At 43.6% G+C, this 23,056-nt stretch overlaps 1 protein-coding gene across 3 annotated transcripts in view; it reads left to right on the plus strand.

The window, feature by feature from the left end:
• LOC120065440 (TOX high mobility group box family member 2-like) overlaps nt 1–23,056 on the plus strand; it is a 202,577-nt gene that overhangs the window by 69,317 nt on the left and 110,204 nt on the right. For 2 of the 3 annotated variants that reach the window (XM_039016456.1, XM_039016458.1), the window contains exon 2: nt 1,956–2,051. The exons of the other annotated variant lie outside the window; for it this stretch is intronic. In XM_039016456.1, coding sequence (XP_038872384.1) covers nt 1,956–2,051 — 96 coding nt within the window. The remainder of the gene's footprint in view (nt 1–1,955; nt 2,052–23,056) is intronic. 3 annotated transcript variants of the gene reach the window in all.

Here is a 23,056-nt window from a genome sequence, read left to right on the forward strand (position 1 = left end):
GTCTGCCTATTCTCCTCTCCCTGTGTCTCTCCTTTTTTACACTTACTTTTTAGTCATTTAGCAGACACTCTCACCCAGAGACTTTCAGGAACAGTTAGTGTTAAGAGCCTTGCTCAAGGGCACAGACAGATGTTTAACCTAGTCGGATTGGAACCAGCGACATTTTGTGGGTGAGAGATAGATAAACAGAGAGAGAGAGGGAGAGAGAGAGAGAGAGGGAGAGAGAGATAGATAAACAGAGAGAGAGAGGGAGAGAGAGATAGATAAACAGAGAGAGAGAGGGAGAGAGAGAGAGAGAGGGAGAGAGAGAGAGAGAGGGAGAGAGAGAGAGATAAACAGAGAGAGAGAGGGAGAGAGAGAGATAGATAAACAGAGAGAGAGAGGGAGAGAGAGAGAGAGAGGGAGAGAGATAGATAAACAGAGAGAGAGGGGGAGAGAGATAGATAAACAGAGAGAGAGAGGGAGAGAGAGATAGAGAGGGAGAGAGAGATAGATAAACAGAGAGGGAGAGGGAGAGAGAGATAGATGAACAGAGAGAGAGAGGGAGAGAGAGATAGAGAGGGAGAGAGAGATAGATAAACAGAGAGAGAGAGGGAGAGAGAGAGAGATAGAGAGGGAGAGAGAGATAGATAAACAGAGAGGGAGAGGGAGAGAGAGATAGATAAACAGAGAGAGAGAGGGAGAGAGAGATAGAGAGGGAGAGAGAGAGAGATAAACAGAGAGGGAGAGGGAGAGAGAGAGAGAGAGGGAGAGAGAGAGATAAACAGAGAGGGAGAGGGAGAGAGAGATAGATAAACAGAGAGAGGGAGAGAGAGATAGATAAACAGAGAGAAAGATGGAGAGATAAACAGAGAGAGAGAGTGAGAGAGAGAGAGCGATAAACAGAGAGAGAGGGAGTGAGAGAATCTGTGTGGTGTGAAAGAAGGAGAGGTGCGGTGTAAAACTCGCTGAGGCAAACGCTCCAAAGGCTCCACTGGCAGGAAGGGTCTTGTTGTGAATCATTAGATTCCCAGGTACCCCGGCTCCAGAGCTGTAGTGCCAACTCTCCTGCAGTGTGTTTTCACACATAGGGTAAGGGAGTTGGCCCGCCGCTGCTAAATGAATGTAGGGGAAACACCACGGGTGTATGTGTAGACATCAGTAAGAAGTGGATGTTTGTACTTGATGACAGTCTATTCAGATCTTAATTGCTTTATCACTAAATTCTGCTGACCGCCATGTTTCTACCATTGACAATGCCTAACTTTTTGTTCGCTAGCGTTTTTTTGTGTGTGTGATGCAATCGTAATTTATTGAGTGAAAACATGTTCAAAGTTCTGAAGCTAAAGTTTCTCTCTCTCTCTCTCTCTCTCTCTCTCTCGCTCTCTCTCTCTCGCTCTCTCTCTCTCTCTCTCTCTCGCTCTCTCTCTCTCTCTCTCTCTCTCTCTCTCTCTCTCTCTCTCTCTCGCTCTCTCTCTCTCTCGCTCTCTCTCTCTCTCTCTCTCTCTCTCTCTCTCTCTCTCGCTCGCTCTCTCTCTCTCTCTCTCTCTCTCTCTCTCTCTCTCTCTCTCTCTCACTCTCTCTCTCTCTCTCTCTCTCTCTCTCTCTCTCTCTCTCACTCTCTCTCTCTCTCTCTCTCTCTCTCTCTCTCTCGCTCTCTCTCTCTCTCTCTCTCTCTCTCTCTCTCTCTCTCTCTCTCTCTCTCTCGCTCTCTCTCTCTCTCTCTCTCGCTCTCTCTCTCTCTCGCTCTCTCTCTCTCTCTCTCTCTCTCTCTCTCTCTCTCGCTCTCTCTCTCTCTCTCTCTCTCTCTCTCTCTCTCTCTCTCTCTCTCTCTCTCTCTCTCGCTCTCTCTCTCTCTCTCTCTCTCTCTCTCTCTCTCTCACTCTCTCTCGCTCTCTCTCTCTCTCGCTCTCTCTCTCTCTCTCTCTCTCTCTCTCTCTCTCTCTCTCTCACTCTCTCTCCCTCTTTCTCTACAGAGCAGATACGGTGCATCAGGCGACCGCGGTGTTCGACTCTATAGCTCCATGCCCATGCGCCCCAACCCCGACGGGAAGAGACTGCCCTCTGCTGGGGTGAGAGGATGCTCCCCTTACCCCACCCCCCCTCTTATTCCCCACACCTATCCCCCTTACTCCCCACACCTCACCCCCTTACTCACAGTTAGTACACAGTTCAACCCTACAGTGCCGATGGCCATTAAATGCCAGTGATGTGCCACCACGAGACTAGTTGGGTGGTTTTGTGGTCTTCAACCAGTAGCACCGCCACATCTTGTGTTTCTGTATGAAGTGACTGACGAAAACACGTTCCCCACAAGATACGGTACTGTGCTAAACACGTTCTACATCTCCCTATGGAGACGTGCATCAGGGCCTGTGATCACAAAATCTTCTCAATTCATCACAATGAATAGGTGTGGGGACCTGATCCTAGTTCAGCCACTACGGGCTCAGATCAGTTCCAGGATCTGTCTTCGGTCCCGCTTTAAATGACGTTCAGCTTATAAAGGCATTATAAATCCTTCATAAAGCTTTCATAAACACTACATAAATGTGTTACAAATCATTGATAACCGTATGTCATGCTTTATAAAGGGTTCATAAATGTGGCATAACTGTGTGACACTAATGTCAAATGTGACATAACCCATTATGTCAAATAGGACATAAACCTATGGTTTATAAAGAGTGGCATAAGCACCGCTTAATAAAGGCCTTGTAAATCATATTACATTGAGGCTGTCATGCATCTTGGTACAGCATTGCAACACCAGGATATTGGGTTTGATTCCTGCGACCACCTATATGTAAAAAATGTATTCACTCAGGACTCTAACTCGCTTTGGATAAAAGTGTCTGCTTAATTGTATATATTATATTATATTTCACTTATTTCTCAGATGGCCCAACCTCTTTCCCTCTTGGGTGCATAGTTAATATTGGACCTGACCTAAACTGTGTTTCAGGATGACACATTCTATAATGCAGTCACGCAGAGCAAAAAACGTTGGTAGAGCCTTTTAAAATCTGATGAAAAAAAGTGCATACTTCAGTATTAAAAAAAAAACTTTCTCTTAGTTTTGTTTTTCCAGGTTTCGGATTTCGGCAATTTTTTCTGGTTTAGCCCATTTTTTCACACTTTTTTTAATAGAAAAACAACTAAATGTGATTTTCTTTGTTCCCGACAACGCTTTAAAAAATCAGTGGATGACTTTTGAGGTCTGGGATAAAAAAAATTTGAGTGTAGTTTTTTTGAGTGTAGTTGCCCTTTAATTCAGTGAGCATGCCTTGGACTGAAGTTTGGTTAGCAGGTTTTCTGTAATGCAGTAAGCGCACGTGATGTGATTCGGCCGCCAATGGAATGGAGTAAAAAGCCAGCAACACTCTATTATTCAGAGCCCCATGAAATGACACCATATACATTGTACAGACCCTACTGAGTATTCCCTACAATACGTTCTTGCTCTAAGCCAACATGTAATTCATATACAGTGACTCACATTCGGGCCATTTATTTGACATTGGAACATGATTTAAAACCCGCATTTTATGCAAATGTCACTTAAATATGAACAAATATGAATCCCTGTTAATGTTTAGAAAATTATTTTTAATATATCATGAATGGTTATTGTTGACACTTTTCTACTATTAAGTAGAAAAACTCTTATTTTGAAGAAAGAAAAAAAAACTGTGACCCGAAGTACTTTTTTAGTGTTGCTGACAAGACTCTGACAGCAAAACAGGTAAGTTAACTTTTATTTATTGTCATTTAAATTCGTTTATAGTAGTTAGATTACAAACTGTAGCTACCTCAATCATTATTTCAAGTAATTTCGGTGACTTCACAGCAATCGCTAGCTAGACAAAATGTTGCTAGCTAGCAGGCTCCGCTAAATGCAAATCCTCCTAGATACAGCCACGTCTCATAGTCACGTCATGAGATTTATAAACGTAAGAGGAATATAATAATACGAATTGAATGGAGTTTCCCATCTTCCCATTTAGAGTTTCTGGACACAGCACAGAAATGCCCTGATCCAGATGGTGGGACAAAGACATTTCCTAACAGACCTGCTAACTTTCTTTGTTGTTACCTTTAAGGTTGGAACCAACATGCAGTACCTCCAGCAGGAATAGAGGCAAGAACCATTTGTCCGACAGGACAAGCTATACTGTTCACAGCCCTGTATAATTGTCACGTCCTGGCCATAGAGAGGCTTTTATTCTCTATTTTGGTTTGGCCAGAGTGTGACTAGGGTGGGCATTCTAGTTTCTTTATTTCTATGTTTTGTATTTCTATGTTTTGGCCAGGTATGGTTCTCAATCAGGGACAGCTGTCTATCGTTGTCTCTGATTGGGAATCATACTTAGGCAGCTTTTTTTCTTTTGGTGTTTGTGGGTAGTTATTTTTGTTAGTGGCACTATAGCCCTGTTAAGCTTCACGGTTGTTTCTTCGTTTCTTGTTTTGTTGGCGACATTTACAATAATAAAAGAAAATGTACGCTCACCACGCTGCACCTTGGTCTCCTTCCAACGACGGTCGTGACAGAACTACCCACCACAAAAAAACCAAGCAGCGTGGTCAGGAGGAATGGACGTGGGAGGAGATTTTGAATGGGAAAGAATCCTGGACATGGGAGGAGATCCTGGCGGGGAAGGATCGCCTGCTCTGGGAGCAGGTGGAAGCAGCGAGGAAGGCAGAGGCAGCTAGAAAAAGGGCCCAGGATTACACAGGGTCACGGCTGGCACTAAAGACCGGGAGGCCACTCCCCCCCAAAATTGGGGAGGGGGGGTACACGAGGAGATTGGCTGAGTCAGGTTGGAGACCTGAGCCAACTCCTCGTGCTTACCGTAGGGAGGGTGGTACTGGTCAGGCACCATGTTATGCGGTGGAGGGCACGGTGTCTCCAGTGCGCGTTCACAGCCTGGTGCGCTACCAGGATGGGTGCTGCCGGCTCAGCGCATCTGGCCGCCAGTGCGTCTCTACGGCCCAGGATATCCTGCGCCGGCTCCGTGCACTGTGTCTCCGGTGCGTCTGCACAGCCCAGTGCATCCTGTGCCAGCACCCCGCCTTTGCCGGGCGAAGGTAACCATCCAGCCAGGACGGGTTGTGCGGGCTCTACGCTCGAGACCTCCAGTGCGCCTCCACGGCCCAGTGTATCCGGTGCCTACTCCCAGAACCAGGCCTCCTGTATGTCTCCCCAGCCTGGTGAGTCCTGTGCCTGCTCCCAGAACCAGGCCTCCTGTATGTCTCCCCAGCTTGGTAAGCCCTGTGGCAGCTCCACGCACCAGGCTGCCTAGACGTCTCCTCACTCCAGTGATGATCCATGGCACGAAGCCTCCAGTGATGATCCATGGCACGAAGCCTCCAGTGATGATCCATGGCACGAAGCCTCCAGTGGTGATCCATGGCACGAAGCCTCCAGTGATGATCCATGGCACGAAGACTCCAGTGATGATTCATGGCACGAAGCCTGCAGAGACGGTCTCCAGTCCGGAGCCTCCAGCGACGGCCTCCAGTCCGGAGCCTCCAACGACGGTCTCCAGTCCGGAGCCTCCAGCGACGGCCTCCAGTCCGGAGCCTCCAACGACGGTCTCCAGTCCAGAGCCTCCAACGACGGTCTCCAGTCCGGAGCCTCTAGCGACGGTCCCCAGTCCGGAGCCTCCAGCAACGGTCCCCAGTCCGGGGCTTGCAACGAGGGTCCCCAATCCGGGGCCTGCAGAGAGGGTCCCCAGTCTGGGGCCTGCAACGAGGGTTCCCAGTCCGGGGCCTGCAGCGAGGGTCCCCAGTTCGGGGTCGGCGACGAGGGTCCCCAGTCCGGGGCCTGCAGCGAGGGTCCGCAGTCCGGGGCCTGCAACGAGGGTTTCCAGTCCGGGGCCTACGGCGAGGGTCCCCAGTCCGGGGACTGTGGCGAGAGTCCCCAGTCCGGGGCCTGCAACGAGGGTTCCCAGTCCGGGGCCTGCAGCGAGGGTCCCCAGTCCGGGGTCGGCGACGAGGATCCCCGCACCAGAAGCGTCACCAAAGTGGGGGGAGCCAGAGGCGGAGGGGGGTCTACGTCCCGCACCGGAGCCGCTGCCGTGGATAGATGCCCACCCGGACCCTCCCCTTTAGAGTCAGGTTTTGCGGCCGGAGTCCGCACCTTTGGGGGGGGGGGGTACTGTCACGTCCTGGCCATAGAGAGGCTTTTATTCTCTATTTTGGTTAGGCCAGGGTATGACTCGGGTGGGCATTCTAGTTTCTTTATTTCTATGTTTTGTATTTCTATGTTTTGCCCAGGTATGGTTCTCAATCAGGGACAGCTGTCTATCGTTGTCTCTGATTGGGAATCATACTTAGGCAACTTTTTTTCCTTTGGTGTTTGTGGGTAGTTATCTTTGTTAGTGGCACTATAGCCCTGTTAAGCTTCACGGTTGTTTCTTCGTTTCTTGTTTTGTTGGCGACATTTACAATAATAAAAGAAAATGTACGCTCACCACGCTGCACATTGGTCTCCTTCCAACGACGGTCGTGACAATAATGTTCAATGTAATTGCATTACTGGACTTTTTGACACTTAATGTATATGTATTGTTTTAAAAATGTACAAATAAAAGGAAGAAAAAAAACAAGTCTTTAATCTTTATTTGATTTAGCTGTTAGTGATAATTCACTAAGTGTTTTTTTGTGTGTGTTTACATCATTCCTGCAGTCAGCATGCCAATTACACACGTCCTCAAAATATGTGGCATTGTGTTGTGTGACAAAACTGCACATTTTAGAGTGTCCTTTTATTGTCTCCAGCACAAGGTACACCTGTGTAATGATCATGCTGTTTAATCAGTTTCTTGATATGCCACACCTGTCAGGTGGATGGATTATCTTGGTAAAAGAGAAATGCTAACAGTGATGTAAACAACTTTGTGCACAACATTTGAGAGAAATAAGCTTTTTGTGCATATGGAACATTTCTGGGATATTTTATTTCAGCTCACTTACATGTTGCGTTTATATTTTTGTTCAGTGTGTAATCATGAGGAATGTGGTTCCTCGCTCTACAATTGACAGGCGAACTGCGGTTGAGAAATTAAGAGTTCCAATCCACCAATTTTTCACATTTGTGTTTTTTCATCAGTAATGATTGCTTATGGGTACCTTCATGTCTCTTTCTAAGAGACTCTTTCCCATTATATACAAAAAATCATAATTAAAATCGAAGTCAATTGCTTTCTTTTATCCATTTAACATAAGAACAATGGATAAGAGAGATTTTAATTTCATATGTCTTCCACACTCAATCCATGCAAACTTTTCTCTCTGAATTATCTCTCTCAGCCCTGCTTCAGGGTTCAATGGGGAACAGTGCAATATTGTTGGTGGGCTCCTTTTTTAATTACAATAGAGATTCTATTGATGTTTCCAACCACATGTCCTAAATAATTTATCAAGCGGAAGACTGCTAACAAAGCATTTCTACGAAACCCATCTGGTTTCAGGGCCAAGAACCATACGTTATCTAAAGTGAATATTGTAAATGGTGCTCTGCGGAGAGCCCACGTACAAATCATCCAAATGAGCTACTTGTCAGGGAGGCTGGAGGTAGTAAAGATATATATCCACTTTCATTCGACTCTCTGTCGCTAGAATTAAACTGTACATGCTAAATCTGCACGTCAAGGTTATTTATAAAATGGAAGGGAATGAGGGACACAGGAAACGTTTCATAAATGTTCAAATAGTGGTGATTTCAAAAGTCGATAGCCTACACACAGCTGATAGGCTACAGACAGCCGATAGACTACAGACAGACGATAGCCTACAGAAAGACGATAGGCTACAGACAGACGATAGCCTACAGACAGGCGATAGGCTACAGACAGACGATAGCCTACAGACAGACGATAGGCTACACACAGACGATAGGCTACAGACAGACGATAGCCTACAGACAGACGATAGGCTACAGACAGACGATAGCCTACAGACAGACGATAGGCTACACACAGACGATAGCCTACAGACAGACAATAGCCTAGACAGACGATAGCCTACAGACAGACAATAGCCTACAGACAGATTCAACAGCCGATAGCCTACAGACAACTGATAGGATCTCAGATTTTATAAAAGCATTCCACGATACACCATCATTTACTTTTATTCACATGTAGTTATTCAAATGAAAGATCCTTTTTGTCTGTTACTTCTTCCTGTGAAGTATTGCTACCAAACTGTAACTACATGGAGAGTGCAACCACTTAACAGTGTGAAGGAAACCAGAAGTTTTTCCATTGTACTTATCAGGTGCTGAGTTAAAAGCAGTACTGTCAGGTTGCAGTAAGTTTGCAGCCATGTTCATTTCCCCTCCTCTCTATCTCTATATCTCTCTGTCTCTCTACCAGGGGTTCAGTTAAAAGTAGGTTCTGCGCTGCTTCCGCCCTCCCCCTCAACCCCTTTCAGCCAAAATAACCTCACTCAACTCCACTCGTGCTCTTCCCCTTTCTCCTTCCTGTCAAGGTGCACAGAGCCCCCCCACCTCCCTACTCCTCCTCCACCCCCATCACCCTTTCTTCTTTTTTAAGTATTTTTTATCATAAACCTGTCGTTCTTGTTTTTTTGAAGACCTCAGCAGGAGGGCATGACCTTAGTGAATACCTGTTGTTGTCCTTACTAGAGACATGACCTTAGTGAAGACCTGTTGTTGTCCTTACTAGAGACATGACCTTCACCTAGCGAAGACCTGTTGTTGTCCTTACTAGAGACATGACCTTCACCTAGCGAAGACCTGTTGTTGTCCTTACTAGAGACATGACCTTCACCTAGCGAAGACCTGTTGTTGTCCTTACTAGAGACATGACCTTCACCTGGCGAAGACCTGTTGTTGTCCTTACTAGAGACATGACCTTCACCTAGCGAAGACCTGTTGTTGTCCTTACTAGAGACATGACCTTCACCTAGCGAAGACCTGTTGTTGTCCTTACTAGAGACATGACCTTCACCTAGTGAAAACCTGTTGTTGTCCTTACTAGAGACATGACCTTCACCTGGCGAAGACCTGTTGTTGTCCTTACTAGAGACATGACCTTCACCTAGCGAAGACCTGTTGTTGTCCTTACTAGAGACATGACCTTAGTGAAGACCTGTTGTTGTCCTTACTAGAGACATGACCTTCACCTAGCGAAGACCTGTTGTTGTCCTTACTAGAAACACACAATACTGCAGTGTCACCTACTAGTTGCCCAAGGTGGTTCGTTGTGTTCACTTTGTAAAATAGTTGAACTAAGCTCATGAGGCATTTATTTATAGGCATTTATATTCTTTAGGAATCAATTAGGATTAAGCTTACGTCCAAAAAATATATGTACCAATCCTAGATTTCCCCTGAAAGAAAATCACTGAGGATGACAGAGACTTACAATAACAGAAACAACAGTCAACATAACTTTGAACTTTGAAAGCTGTGAAAATACTGTACTTACTTAATGTATAGGACTTAATAGGGTTGAACACAAATTATTCACAGTATGTCTTAAAGAATGTCAAATGAAAGAGGCATCATAAGGAATTTGGAATAAGTCACAGTTATGGATGGGGGAGAACAGAAACTGCAACACAGAAGTCTTGAAGGAGAAGTTAAGTATTTTATAACTTATAGTTAGATGGTTCGTCCCCCTTGAGAGTAGCTAGCAGTGGCTACTGTTTATAGTGGCTGTTTAAAGAAAAAACGAACCATGGATTACAGATTCTCCTTGACCGTAGACTAATTTCAGGGTGAGGAATCATTTAACATAAAGTTGTAAAATAGTGAACATCCCCTTTAAAGCCTGTAGAACAGCACCCTGTCTTGACCACTAGCTAGTCGGATTGGCCAACAACCCTTATCTAATGGAAGCAGAGACTGTACTGTTGTAGCCATGGGATCTACTTTTATGGTCCTCCACAGCATGTGCCTTTGTCCCAAATGGCACCCTATTCACTACCAGTGGTGGAAAAAGTACTCAATTGTCATACTTGAGTAAAAGTAAAGATACCTTAAAAGAAAATGACTCAAGTAAAAGTGAAAGTCACCCAGTAAAATACTAATCACTCCTCTTTCACCCCAGCTGCCAAACTAACCCTGATTCAGATGACCATCCTACCCATGCTAGATTATGGAGACATAATTTATAGATCAGCAGATAAGGGTGCTCTCGAGCGGCTAGATGTTCTTTACCATTCGGCCATCACGTGTCCTTATAGGACACATCACTGCACTCTATACTCCTCTGTAAACTGGTCATCTCTGTATACCCATCGCAAGACCCACTGGTTGATGCTTATTTATAAAACCCTCTTAGGCCTCACTCCCCCTATCTGAGATATCTACTGCAGCTCTCATCCTCCACATACAACACCCGTTCTGCCAGTCACATTCTGTTATAGGTCCCCAAAGCACACACATCCCTGGGTCGCTCGTCTTTTCAGTTTGCTGCAGCTAGTGATTGGAACGAGCTGCAACAAACACTCAAACTGGACAGTTTTATCTCAATCTCTTCATTGAAAGACTCAATCATGGACACTCTTACTGACAGTTGTGGCTGCTTTGAGTGGTGTATTGTTGTCTCTACCTTCTTGACCTTTGTTCTCCTGTCTGTGCCCAATAATGTTTGTACCATGTTTTGTGCTGCTACCATGTTGTGTTGCTACCATGTTGTTGTCATGTTGTGTTGCTACCATGCTGTATTGTCATGTGTTGCTGCCTTGCTATGTTGTTGTCTTATGTCAATCTTTATGTAGTGTTGTGTTGTCTCTCTTGTCGTGATGTGTATTTTGTTCTGTATATATATGTTTTTTTTTGTTGTTGTTGTTTTTTAATCCCAGCCCCCGTCTTCGCAGCAGGTCTTTTGCCTTTTGGTAGGCCGTCATTGTAAATAACAATTTGTTCTTAACTGACTTGCCTAGTTCAATAAAGGTTAAATAAATAAATACAATTAATAAATACAAATAAAATTGAGTAAAAGTCTAAAAGTATTTGGTTTTAATTGTACTTAACAAAGGTACAAGTATAAAGCATTTAAAATGTCTTATATTAAGCAAACCAGACAACACGATGTTCTTGTTTTTTTAATTTACGGAAAGCCAAGGGCACAGTTCAACACCCAAACCAAGCATTTGTGTTTAGTGAGTCTGCCAGATCAGAGGCAGTAGGGATGACCAGGAATGTTCTCTTGATAAGTGTGTGAATTAAACAATTGTCCTGTCCTGCTAAGCATTCAAAATGTAACCAGTACTTTTGGGTGTCAGGGAAAATGTAAGGAGTAAAAAGTACATTATTTTCTTCAGGAATGTAGTGGAGTAAAAGTAAAAGTATTTTTACTTAAGTACTTTACTCCACTGTTCACTACTTAGTGCACTACTTTTGACCAGGGCCCATATAGGGAATAGGGTGCCATTTGGGACCATTGGGACACAGAATGGGCCTCTGCCTCAACACAGTAAACAATGCAGCCCAGTGTGCAACATACATGGCCATTGTTTCTCTGTTCTGGGTATGTTACCATAGCCACTGTCTGGTGGTGTTGTTGTTGTCCTTGTAGCTTTTCCAACTCTGACATGATATATGGTAAAGGACTCAATGTCTCCAACTGGGATGACAGGTTATTTTTCTCTCCGTCTTTCTTTTCCTGGTTGATTTGGAGAGCTTGCATATTCAATTATGTAGAGAGTGAGAGATGGAGTGTGCTCTGCCATATTAATATTGCATGAGCACTATTCTATACAGGATATCTAAGAGACTGCCTATTAGAGCTAGCCCAGGAAGAATACCATATGTAGTGTGTGTGTTTGTGTGTGAGACAGAGAGTGTGTGTTGGTGTGTGTGTGCGCATCTGCGTGTGTGTGTGCGTGTGTGTGTGTGTGTGTGTCTGTATGCGCGTGTGTGTGTTCGTGAGTGTGTGTGTGTGTGTGCGTGTGTGTGCGTCTGTGTGTGCGTGCGTGTGTGTTTGTGCGTGCGTGTGTGTGTGTGTATGTGCGTGTTTCTTTACCCCACTGGTGATTCAATGGAGGTGGTGGTTATAATGAATGTTTTCCAGATTTAATTTGGTGTCGATAATAAGAGTGAGTCATTTGTTCAATATTGTAGTGTTTGTTTATCTCCATGTATTTTAGATTGCACATCCAATTTGTTTCCAATTGCAGCATGAGTGATACTCTGTGGTACTTGCGCTAAGAATGGAAATTGTAAACTAAACAAACAAACAAACAACTAAACATGCAAACAGATACTATCTGTTTGTTTTCTCTCTCCATGCGAATCGGTAGAACCAAAACAATCTTGTTATAGATCATAAAATAATTACGCTGTAACCATAACAATGACGGGATGACAGAATTTCGCATGACATCATTATATTTGCTGGTTGACTTCAATGGTATATATACAGTAGTTGTCAACACTACAGGTCTCATTGGTTAAGACAATTCCTCAGAGTTTTCTTGGGGTTTGGCAAAAATGGGGAGGTTTTAGTGGCTGTTATGGGGATAATACTGAACTGGCTTCTGTAGCCTAGCGTTGTGTCACACCAGACCTGGGTTCAAATACTATGTGCAATCATTTTATATACTTTATCTGTGCTTGCTTCTCTTAGTGGAACAATAAAATAATCCCAAAACTGCAAACCCCACCCATCTAGCACTCCAGACAGGCTAGAGCAAAGGCTCACACCAAATTAAAGATTTCGAATAGTAATTGAACCCAGGTCTGTATCACACAGAATGCACCACAGTGCTTTAAAGAGATCCCAACGCCACAGTAAGACACATTAAACTGGCTAGCGGAAGCTAGCGGAAGAGCCATACCAGTGTTCCCAGTCAATTCCCCCTAGTAGAGCCAGCCAGACATCTGAACACCAACACAGTAGGCTACAGAGAGGCTGGTGTTTTAGGCTGGCTAACAAGCCCTTCAATGACCTTACATCACCAGCTGGATTTTTTAAAGAAGTCTAAGCGTGACTCTCTTCAGTAATATCATCGCTCACGCCTCAAAGACTCTGGATAAAGGCCCACTTTCCTTCGCTGAAATGTAACAAATGTGTGAGAAAAAAAACACATCACAGCCAAAACCATGCTTCCAAGAGAGAGGGAGATGGAGAAGGATAGAGAGAGAGAGAGAGACATTGGGGGAGGGGGGATATGGAGAGATAGAGAGAAGTGGAGAGATGGATAGAAAGAGAGAGGAGAGCCAGGACAGGCAGAGATGGATGGATGCATATAAAGAGAGAGACAGAGAAGGAGAGATTAGAGTGAGGATAGAGGGAGAGATAGAAAAAGAGAGAGAGATGAGAGACCCAACACCTCCCCCTCTGCCAGATTTATTAATGTAGTCGGCTTTCTCTTAAATTCAAACAGCAAGAAAAGGAGAGACAGAGCGAAAAGGAAAAGCAGCAAGCCCTAGCTTTAGAAAGAAAGAGAAAATACCTGCCATCTATCTAGTAGTGATCTGTAAATATTACATGAGCTCCACATTCGCTCACTTGTTTGGTATTATTTCCACTGGATGGGTATATTATTTTAGAAACTGTGCCTTGTTTATCGCGATACATGACCTAGTTCCAGGCAGCCAACTCTCTCTCTCTCCATATCTCTGTCAGTCTCCCCCTTCTCTCTCTCTCCCTCTCTCTCTCTCTCCATTCCCTCTCCCTTTCTCTCCCTTTCTCTCACTCTCTCTCTCTCACTTTTTCTCTCTCTCTCTCTCTCTCACTATCGGTGAGATCTCAAATGGCTGTCCCTGCTGAACAATTGCAACACAAAATAAACCCAAATGGAGATGTTTGTAGAAAACAACATGTGTGTAATTAAGGCTTAACGAGCCCTTGTCAGGGTGGAATGTGCAATTAGATTGATAATAGAACATTGCATCTGAATGCCAGGCCGTGATGGCTGCTGGATGAGAAATAAGCAGCAGTGCTGCTGCAGTGAATGTAGAATTATGGTGCCTATTGACAAGAGAGGGAAGAGAGTACAGTACTGTTGGACACATTTCCATGTAAATGTAGGGGTGTTGGCTAGGCAAGAGTGCTATGTATGTGTGGAGAAAGGTAGTGCAGAACAGTGTTGTGCACCATAAGGCTTGAAATGAGTGTACAGTGCTTTGGAAAACTGGTGCAGCTGTAGAGAGGGTGAGACAGTTCAGTTGTAGACCGTAAAAACCTATGATTTATATATATACTTGATGGTGTCCTGGTGCGCAGTTTTGAAGCCACGGCACCTCCATCTTGCCACTCCCCCAACATTGTGACAAATATTTGGAAGCTGTAGAAATTAATTAATTTATGTCTACATTTGTTTTTGCCACATTTATTCTATTACAGACACATTAATGCATGTGTGAGCTAAACATGCAAAAATGTATACAAAATATCTAAAAACATTTTGCTTAAAGTATCTTTTTTCTAGTGTTACTGTTCCCAATACAACAACAAAATTACTTTAATACTTGTAATTTTGTCTTTGAAACATTTATTTGAAATACTGTAGAATTCCATGTATTGCTTGGAGGACTGCTCCTTCTGACGAGTGTCAATATGGCCGACCGGTGGCTCAAACCTCTCACTGGCCAATCCAGGTTTTATATACATCACCTTCATTTGCATTTTGTGCATTAACATTCCACACGTCATAATTATTCTTCAAGGTTGAATATTATACATGTAACATAATTATGTATAAAAAGCATCAAAGCCACTCAAGCAGAAGAACAGGTATCTCTGTAACGTTTCCTTTTTTTAATCTTTTATTCTCTCTCAATGACCTCATGACATTTTTCCACTTGAGTTTTCGGAAATGGAGCTTTGCCTTGTAGGCGGAACAGAACAAGGCACAGAATACTGTTTTGCTATTTCTGAATTGCTTGACTACTCCCTTGAAGGGAGAGAGAGCCTTTGTTGCCTTCCTTTGGGACTTCCCTCGAAAGGGTCGTAATGTGCCTCGCATTATATAATGCAAGCTGATTTAATATATTTAATGGAATCCACAGACTTGGGCTGTGTTCCAAATGGCACCCTATTCCCTTTAATGCACTATGTTTGACCAGGGACTATATAGGGCATAGGGTGCCATTGGGACGAAGTCTTTATATCAAGAGACCAGTCTTACACAGTTCTGCCATGATGACCCCAACTGCTTAAATAAATGAAACACTCAATATACCTCAAAAAGTGGATTGCTATGCACTTGATTGAAGTACAAGTGAGACTAAGTTTGAGACAAATTTTGACTGCCTGACCACGCCCCTGTCTAGTTGATTTTCATTTGCTCTATTTGTGCATATGACATGTTTTATGGTAATCCTGTTTCAAAATGTATTTTCAATTCCACCTGGTTCATTATTCTGTGTTATGGATAGTAGGGGGTTTCAAGGTTGATGATGTGTTAGCTTTGTTTTCATTGTGTCCAAGGCGAGCACAAAGGCGTGATTGTGCTCGGCCATCTGTAACTCGACACCTACCTAGGGCATTGGTCAGAAGTGGGTTTCAACCCCAGCCTCAAGTGTAATCCAGTAGATCAACAAACCCAGTCAATCACAGCCATTCACATGGATCACATGTAGTCCAGTTCAAGGTTTTTTGAAAAATCCTAATTTTCCACATAAAGGGGCTTATTTTTTATTCTTTCTTGTATTTTTTAAATAATCGCTCTCATTATGAGCCAGTAAAGGTGCCATTATGAGCCAGTCTAAGTGTCATTATGAGCCGAGCCAGTCGAGGTGTCATTTGAGGAATGACCGGCCTCTTGAAAACCCTCCATGTGACTGACAAGACAGTAAAAAATAGCAATAAACCTAGATGAATATTACATCACATCACTGATTGGAGCAATTAAGCTCATTATTCAAGAGAGAATGAGCGTCTCCCGGGGATCCATTCGACCACATGGTTAAACACAGTCCTTATGCAGCTATTTCTCCCGTTTCTCTCCCGTTTCTCAGTGCTTTACAAGCACACGCACCATTTGTATTTGTCTCTCTCTCATTTTAATGTTTATCATCGGAGGGTTTCAGCTGGTCCAATTAATTTATTTTTCAGTCGATAAAGAAACAATTATGTTCCTCCTCAGCAGAGTTTGATGTAATGAAGACCATACTTCATCTGTATAGAGTTATGGCCTGGATAAAAGGGGTGGAGTAGATCTGGGTTCAAATAGTATTTGAATTCTTTCAAACACTCTTAGTGATTACTTTAGCCTGCCTGGAGTGCCAGATGGGCAGGGTTGCACTGTTGCGACTGTTCTATTGGTTTCATTGCACCAGGCAAGCTAATCAAGCCCAGATGTTTTTTTAAATAGCTGACCTGAAATAAAATATCCCAGAGAAGTTCCATAAGTACAAAAAGCTTACTTCTCTCAAATTCTGTGCACAAATTTGTTTAAATCCTTGTTACTGGGCATTTCTCCCTTGCCAAGATAATCCATCCACCTGACAGGTGTGGCATATCAAGAAGCTGATTAAACAGCATGATCATTACACAGGTGCACTTTGTGCTGGGGACAATAAAAGGCCACTCTAAAATGCGCAGGTTTGTCACACAACACAATGCCACAGATATCTCAAGTTTTGAGGGAGCAATTGACATTCTGACTGCAGAAATGCCCACCAGAGCTGAATGTTTCTGTACCATAAGCCCCCTCTCATGTCGTTTTAGAGAATTTGGCCGTATGTCCAACCGGTCTCACAACCGCAGACCATGTGTAACCACGCCAGCCCAGGACCTCCACATCCAGCTTCTTCACCTGCGGGATCGTCTGAGACCAGACACCCGTAGAGCTGATGAAACTATGGGTTTGCACAACCAAAGAATTTCTTCACAAACTGTCAGAACCCGTCTCATTGAAGCGCATCTGCGTGCTTGTCGTCCTCAACAGGGTCTTGACCTGACTGCAGTTTGGCATCGTAACCGACTTCAGTGGGCAAATGCTCACCTTCAATGGCCACTGGGGAAGTGTGCTCTTCATGAATAAATCACGGTTTCAACTGGCGTCGTGTGGGCGAGCGACACAATTCCTGTACACAATTCCTAGAAGCTGTAAATGTCCCAGTTCTTCCATGGCCTGCATACTCACCAGACATGTCACCCATTGAGCCTGTTTGGGATGCTTTAGATTGACGTGTAAGACAGTGTATTCCAGTTACCACCAATATCCAGCAACTCCGCACAGCCATTGAAGAGGAGTGGGACAACATTCCACAGGCCACAATCAACAGCCTGATCAACTCTATGCGAAGGAGATGTCTCTCGCTGCATGAGGCAAATGGTGGTCACGCCAGATACTGACTGGTTTTCTGATCCACGCCCATACTTTTCTTTTGAGGTATCTTTTTTATTTTATTTTATTTAACCTTTATTTAACCAGGAAGGGCTCATTGAGATTTAAAATCTCTTTTTCAAGAGCGTCCTGGCCAAGATAGGCAGCACCAAGTCATTACAAAAAATTACAGACAGACAACATGAAAAACTACAAGTAATCTAGTAAAAACCATTCATGAATTCACAAGAGTATAACAATATCAAAAACAGCAAATTAAAAACATTGACAGGTCAGGGAATCAGCCTCAAAATCCTTCATCAGTGATTTAAAAACACCAATCGGGACAAGTTCTTCCAGTTTAAAATTATTTTGTAAGGTGTTCCAAGACGATGGCGCAGAGTACATAAAAGACCTTTTACCAAATTCAGTTCGGACATTTGGAACAGTTAGCAGGATAAAGTCCAGTGAACGAAGAGAGTACCCACCACATTTCTGAACAATAAAAATGCCCAAATAAAAAGGTAGTAAACCCAAAATGGCTTTGTAAATAAAAGTATACCAGTGACTGAGCCTACGAGTGACTAGAGAAGGCCAGCCAACCCTGGTATACAAAGTGCAGTGGTGCGTAAGGGTTTTGCAGTTTAAAATAAATCTCAAAGTGCCATGGTAAAGAGTGTCAATTGATCTCAAACACTGAGCGGAAGCATTCATATATAAAATATCCCCATAGTCTAGTAAAGGCATAAATGTAGCTGATACTAGCCTCCTTCTGGCTTCAAAAGAAAAACAGGCCTTATTCCTAAAATAAAATCCCAATTTCAGCTTCAATTTTTTTGTAAGTTGTTGAATATGCAATTTAAAAGAGAGGCCGTCATCAATTAGAATTCCAAGATATTTATATGAGGTTACAACCTCAATCTCCTTGCCCTGACAGGTAGTAACAGGTGAAAGGTTCAGAGGTCTATTTCTTGCATTAGAAAACACCATTAGTTTAGTTTTGTCAGTATTGAGGATAAGCTTCAATTGACACAAGGTATGTTGAACAGTATAAAAAGCAGTTTGCAAGTTCTGGAAAGCTTTTGTAAGAGATGAGGCACAACAGTAAATAACAGTATCATCAGCATAAAAATGAAGTTGTGCATTTTGGACATTTCTGTCTAAATCATTTATATAAATCATGTATCTGTGACCAACAGATGCATATCTGTATCCCCAGTCATGTGGAATCCATAGATTATGGCCTGGTGAATGTATTACAATTGACTGATTTCCTTATATGAACTGCAACTCAGTAAAATCTTTGAAATTGTTGCATGTTGCATTTATATTTTAGTTCACTGTAGTATTTGAACCCAGATCTGAGGTGGAATTGGTATGGCAGTTGAGGTTTGAATATGAACATGGACGGTCATATTTATGATCTTTATTGGGTTCTGTCTTTGTTGAATAGGACAGGTGTTGTTGCATAGGACAAATGTTTCACACAGAGAGACACCCAGATGTGTGGCTACACATATACAGTACACATATACAGTACACATATACAGTACACATATACAGTACACATATACAGTACACATATACAGTACACATATACAGTACACATATACGCACACACACTAACACCTATAGAAGGGCAAACAGCACATACACTAGAACAAACATACAACACACCCACACACCAACACACACAGCAGAGCAAACACACTGTAGAAGGAACACACACCAACACACACAGCAGAGCAAACACACTGTAGAAGGAACACACACCAACACACACAGCAGAGCAAACACACTGTAGAAGGAACACACACAAACACAGTCAACCAATCCATATCTGCTCAGACAACCATCGCCTCAGACCTTCAGTGGTGTCTGCCAGCCTCTGAATTCTCTAATGTCCAGTGTCCTGAGACAGGTATTTTGACTGCTGCCTGTTTCCATTTGCACTTAGACTGACAGGCGATCAGTCACGTATGTGTGGAAAATCACGGAATCACATTTTAGTCCCACGAAAGAGAGAGGAGAGGAGAGGAGAGGAGAGGAGAGGAGAGGAGAGGAGAGGAGAGGAGAGGAGAGGAGAGGAGTCTGGGCTCTCCTTTTGTCTTCGTTGCCAGTGTCTAAATGTAAAACATACGTGGCTACATGTATGAACTGTATGATTGTGTGTATAGTGTGTACATCACAGGGAAGACAGCCATCTTGTAAGCCAGGCCATTTCCTAATGGCTGCTGTGTTATACATGTATGCCATTTTGAAGTACTACTATAGATTGGAATGCTCATTTGTGGCTGGGAGCTGTGTGATAGGCTGCGTTCAACTGTTGTTCCATGACCTCAATGCTGTAGTGCGCACTTCCTACATCTAACTGAAAGTGGCTTGGGTTTACGCAAACAGCTGCCTATTTATAGCCTCTCTCTTTATGTGCTTTTTAGCTCAGCAAACTGGAGGGGTTGGTGTCCAATGTGTATCAGTTGTTTGAACAATGAGCTCTATCTCTCCCCACCACCATTCTGGGTTTTATCCAAGCTTTATCTGTCTCGTTCTCACCCCATCTTTCTCTCTACCTCTCTCTCTCTCCCTCTCTCTCCTTCCATCTCTCCCTTTCTTCCTATCTCTCTCTTATCTCTCTTCTCTCTACCTCTCTATCTCTCCCTCTCTCTCCTTCCATCTCTCCCTTTCTTCCTATCTCTCTCTCTTATCTCTCTACCTCTCTCTCTCTCCCTCTCTCTCCTTCCATCTCTCCCTTTCTTCCTATCCCTCTCTTATCTCTCTACCTCTCTCTCTCTCCCTCTCTCTCCTTCCATCTCTCCCTTTCTTCCTATCTCTCTTATCTCTCTACCTCTCTCTCTCTCCCTCTCTCTCCTTCCATCTCTCCCTTTCTTCCTATCTCTCTCTTATCTCTCTATCTCTATCTCTCTCTATATATATATTTATATCTCTTTCTCTCTCTATCTCACTCTCTTTCTCTATCTCTCTCTCTCTATCTGTCTCGCTCTTCCTCTCTGTTTTTACTTTTGCAAATGTAACCAATGTAACCATCAACTGTGTCGTGCCTAAGAACGGCCCTTAGCCATGGTATATTAGCCATACTGTATACCACACCACTTCATGCCTTATTGCTTAATTATGCTGTAAAACATTACGCTATTCCATTACACGTGGGTAACACTGAAAGCATCCAGGTATAATGACTTATGATGCGGTTATTGTCATGAGCATGTGTGACTCCTCCGATGTCTGATTTTTGTGGTTATTTGTTTTATACTAATAGTCCTGCCTTTACTGATATAAATATGATATTAATATGATATATATATATATCCTCTGGTCTGATGAAACAATAGAACTGTTTGAACATAATGACCATTGTTATGTTTGGAGGAAAAGGGGGGAGGCTTGCAAGCCGAAGAACATAATCCCAACCGTGAAGCACGAGGGTGGCAGCATCATGTTGTTGGGGTGCTTTGCTGCAGGAGGGACTGGTGCACTTCACAAAATAGATGGCATCATGAGTAGGAACATTATGTGGATATATTGAAGCAACATCTCAAGACATCAGTCAGGAAGTTAAAGCTTGGTCGCAAATGGGTCTTCCAAATAGACAATGACCCCAAGCATACTTCCAAAGTTGTGGCAAAATGGCTTAAGGACAACAAAGTCAAGGTATTGAAGTGGCCATCACATAGCCCTGACCTCAATCCTATAGAAAATGTGTGGGCAGAAATGAAAAAGTGTGTGCGAGCAAGGAGGCCTGCAAACCTGACTCAGTTACACCAGCTCTGTCAGGAAGAATGGGCCAAAATTCACCCAACTTAGTGTGGGAAGCTTGTGGAAGGCTACCCAAAACATTTGACAAAAGTTAAACAATTTAAAGGCAATGCTACCAAATACTAATTGAGTATATGTAGACTTCTGACCCACTGGGAATGTGATGAAAGAAATAAAAGCTGAAGTAAATCATTCTCTCTACTATTATTCTGACATTTCACATTCTTAAAATAAAGTGGTGATCCTGACTGATCTAAAACAGGAAATTTTAACTAGGATTAAGTGTCAGGAATTGTGAAAAACTGAGTTTAAATGTATTTGGTTAAGGTGTATGTAAACTTCTGACTTCAACTGTATATACACAGTATGATAGATATAGTATCTCCAGTTGCTCTGAGAAAATCCGTGTCATGTGTGAAAACACCAATAACCTCTCACTGACACCATTCTGCTCCATTCATTTCCTGATTGAGAACTCAGAAGTGCTCATGGCCTGTTCTCCTTCCTTCCCGATGGAAGGGAAGAAATTGATTTCATTTTCCTTGTTGTATGCAATCATCATACAATGACTGTGGCCCACAAACGAATGGTTCCATCAAGGAGAAATCATGATGCTGAAAGCACCAAGTCTATCTAACGGATGAATTTCAGAGTGATGAGAAGTAGTGTGACAAATAATATAATTAGTGTTGTCATCTCGTCTCATACAGTAACATTGGTGGGTTTGACAGTGGCGGTACTTAAGGTATGTAACATGGCAAATGGAACGACACTGGAATATGTGGACTGTAAAGCCCATTGCATATGGGCTTTACAGCCTACTGCCATGCCTACTGTCAGTATACCAGTTTAGGCTATATTAGTAAAGAATACTGTCAGTTTACCAGTTTAGGGTATATCAGTAAAGAATACTATCAGTTTACCAGTTTAGGCTATATCAATAAAGAATACTGTCAGTATACCAGTTTAGGCTATATCAGTAAAGAATACTATCAGTTTACCAGTTTAGGCTATATCAGTAAAGCCTACTGTATATCAGTAAGAATAATTGTTTGTATCTCTACACTTTGGTATCAATTCTACAGGTTCAAAGGCTTAACTGTGGCTAATATCCTTATGGAAAGGCTTGTTGTTTTTCAGCATCAATACAGTACGTTCATTACAGTACACTACCCTACAGTTCTGATCCAACTCATGTCAATGTGAGGACCTTACTGTAGAGCCGTTGCGGCTCTGCAGGCCCTGTTGGCTGATTTCTCCTCGTATGTTTTGCATTCTCATAAACGCAGTGCCAACTAGTGGCAGACAGAACAGAGAGGCCTCTGGGAGGTGTGAGGCATGCCAAGCCACAGCCTCTGGCTGTGACCCGAGTGTTAATCACTGCAACAGCGAGAACAGACACCATCAGCCCCAGCCAACCCCCTAGCCAACCCCCTAGCCAACCCCCCAGCCAACCCCCCAGCCAACCCCTCTCACCCTCCCCAACCCAACCAACCACACCCACCACCCACCATCCCCCTTTGCTTCAGGGGCACGCTCCTATTCGCCCACCCCAGCCCTGGCCCCGGCCCCGGTCCGATGGAGGGTTGCCCTGCTTGTTTCACGGCTTCTCTCTGGCAGACCTTTTTTTTCTCTGCTGGAGTGTGAAAGTGCTAATGGACCGTTGTGACCTCTTGGCCTCCGTAGGGCCCTCTGGCTGGCGCTCTGTGTTTTGTTGTGCTTGCGCTGGTGTGATGAGCGCTCCGGCGTATCCCTCCCCGTTGACACCTCGCGTGACACACATTGCAGACCAAGTCACAGCCGAGTCAGACACAAACACACATGCATACACATATAGTGTATGCATGCACGCGCACACACACACACACCCACACACACACACACACACACACACACACACACACACACACACACACACACACACACACACACACACACACACACACACACACACACACACACACACACACACACACACACACTGGGGCTGCTGCGGGCAAGCGGAGCAGTGTGAGTTTCACTAGTCTGACTGGTCTAATTATATGGG

This window comes from Salvelinus namaycush, chromosome 20, assembly GCF_016432855.1.
Source record: "Salvelinus namaycush isolate Seneca chromosome 20, SaNama_1.0, whole genome shotgun sequence".
NCBI classification, from domain to species: Eukaryota; Metazoa; Chordata; class Actinopteri; order Salmoniformes; family Salmonidae; genus Salvelinus; species Salvelinus namaycush.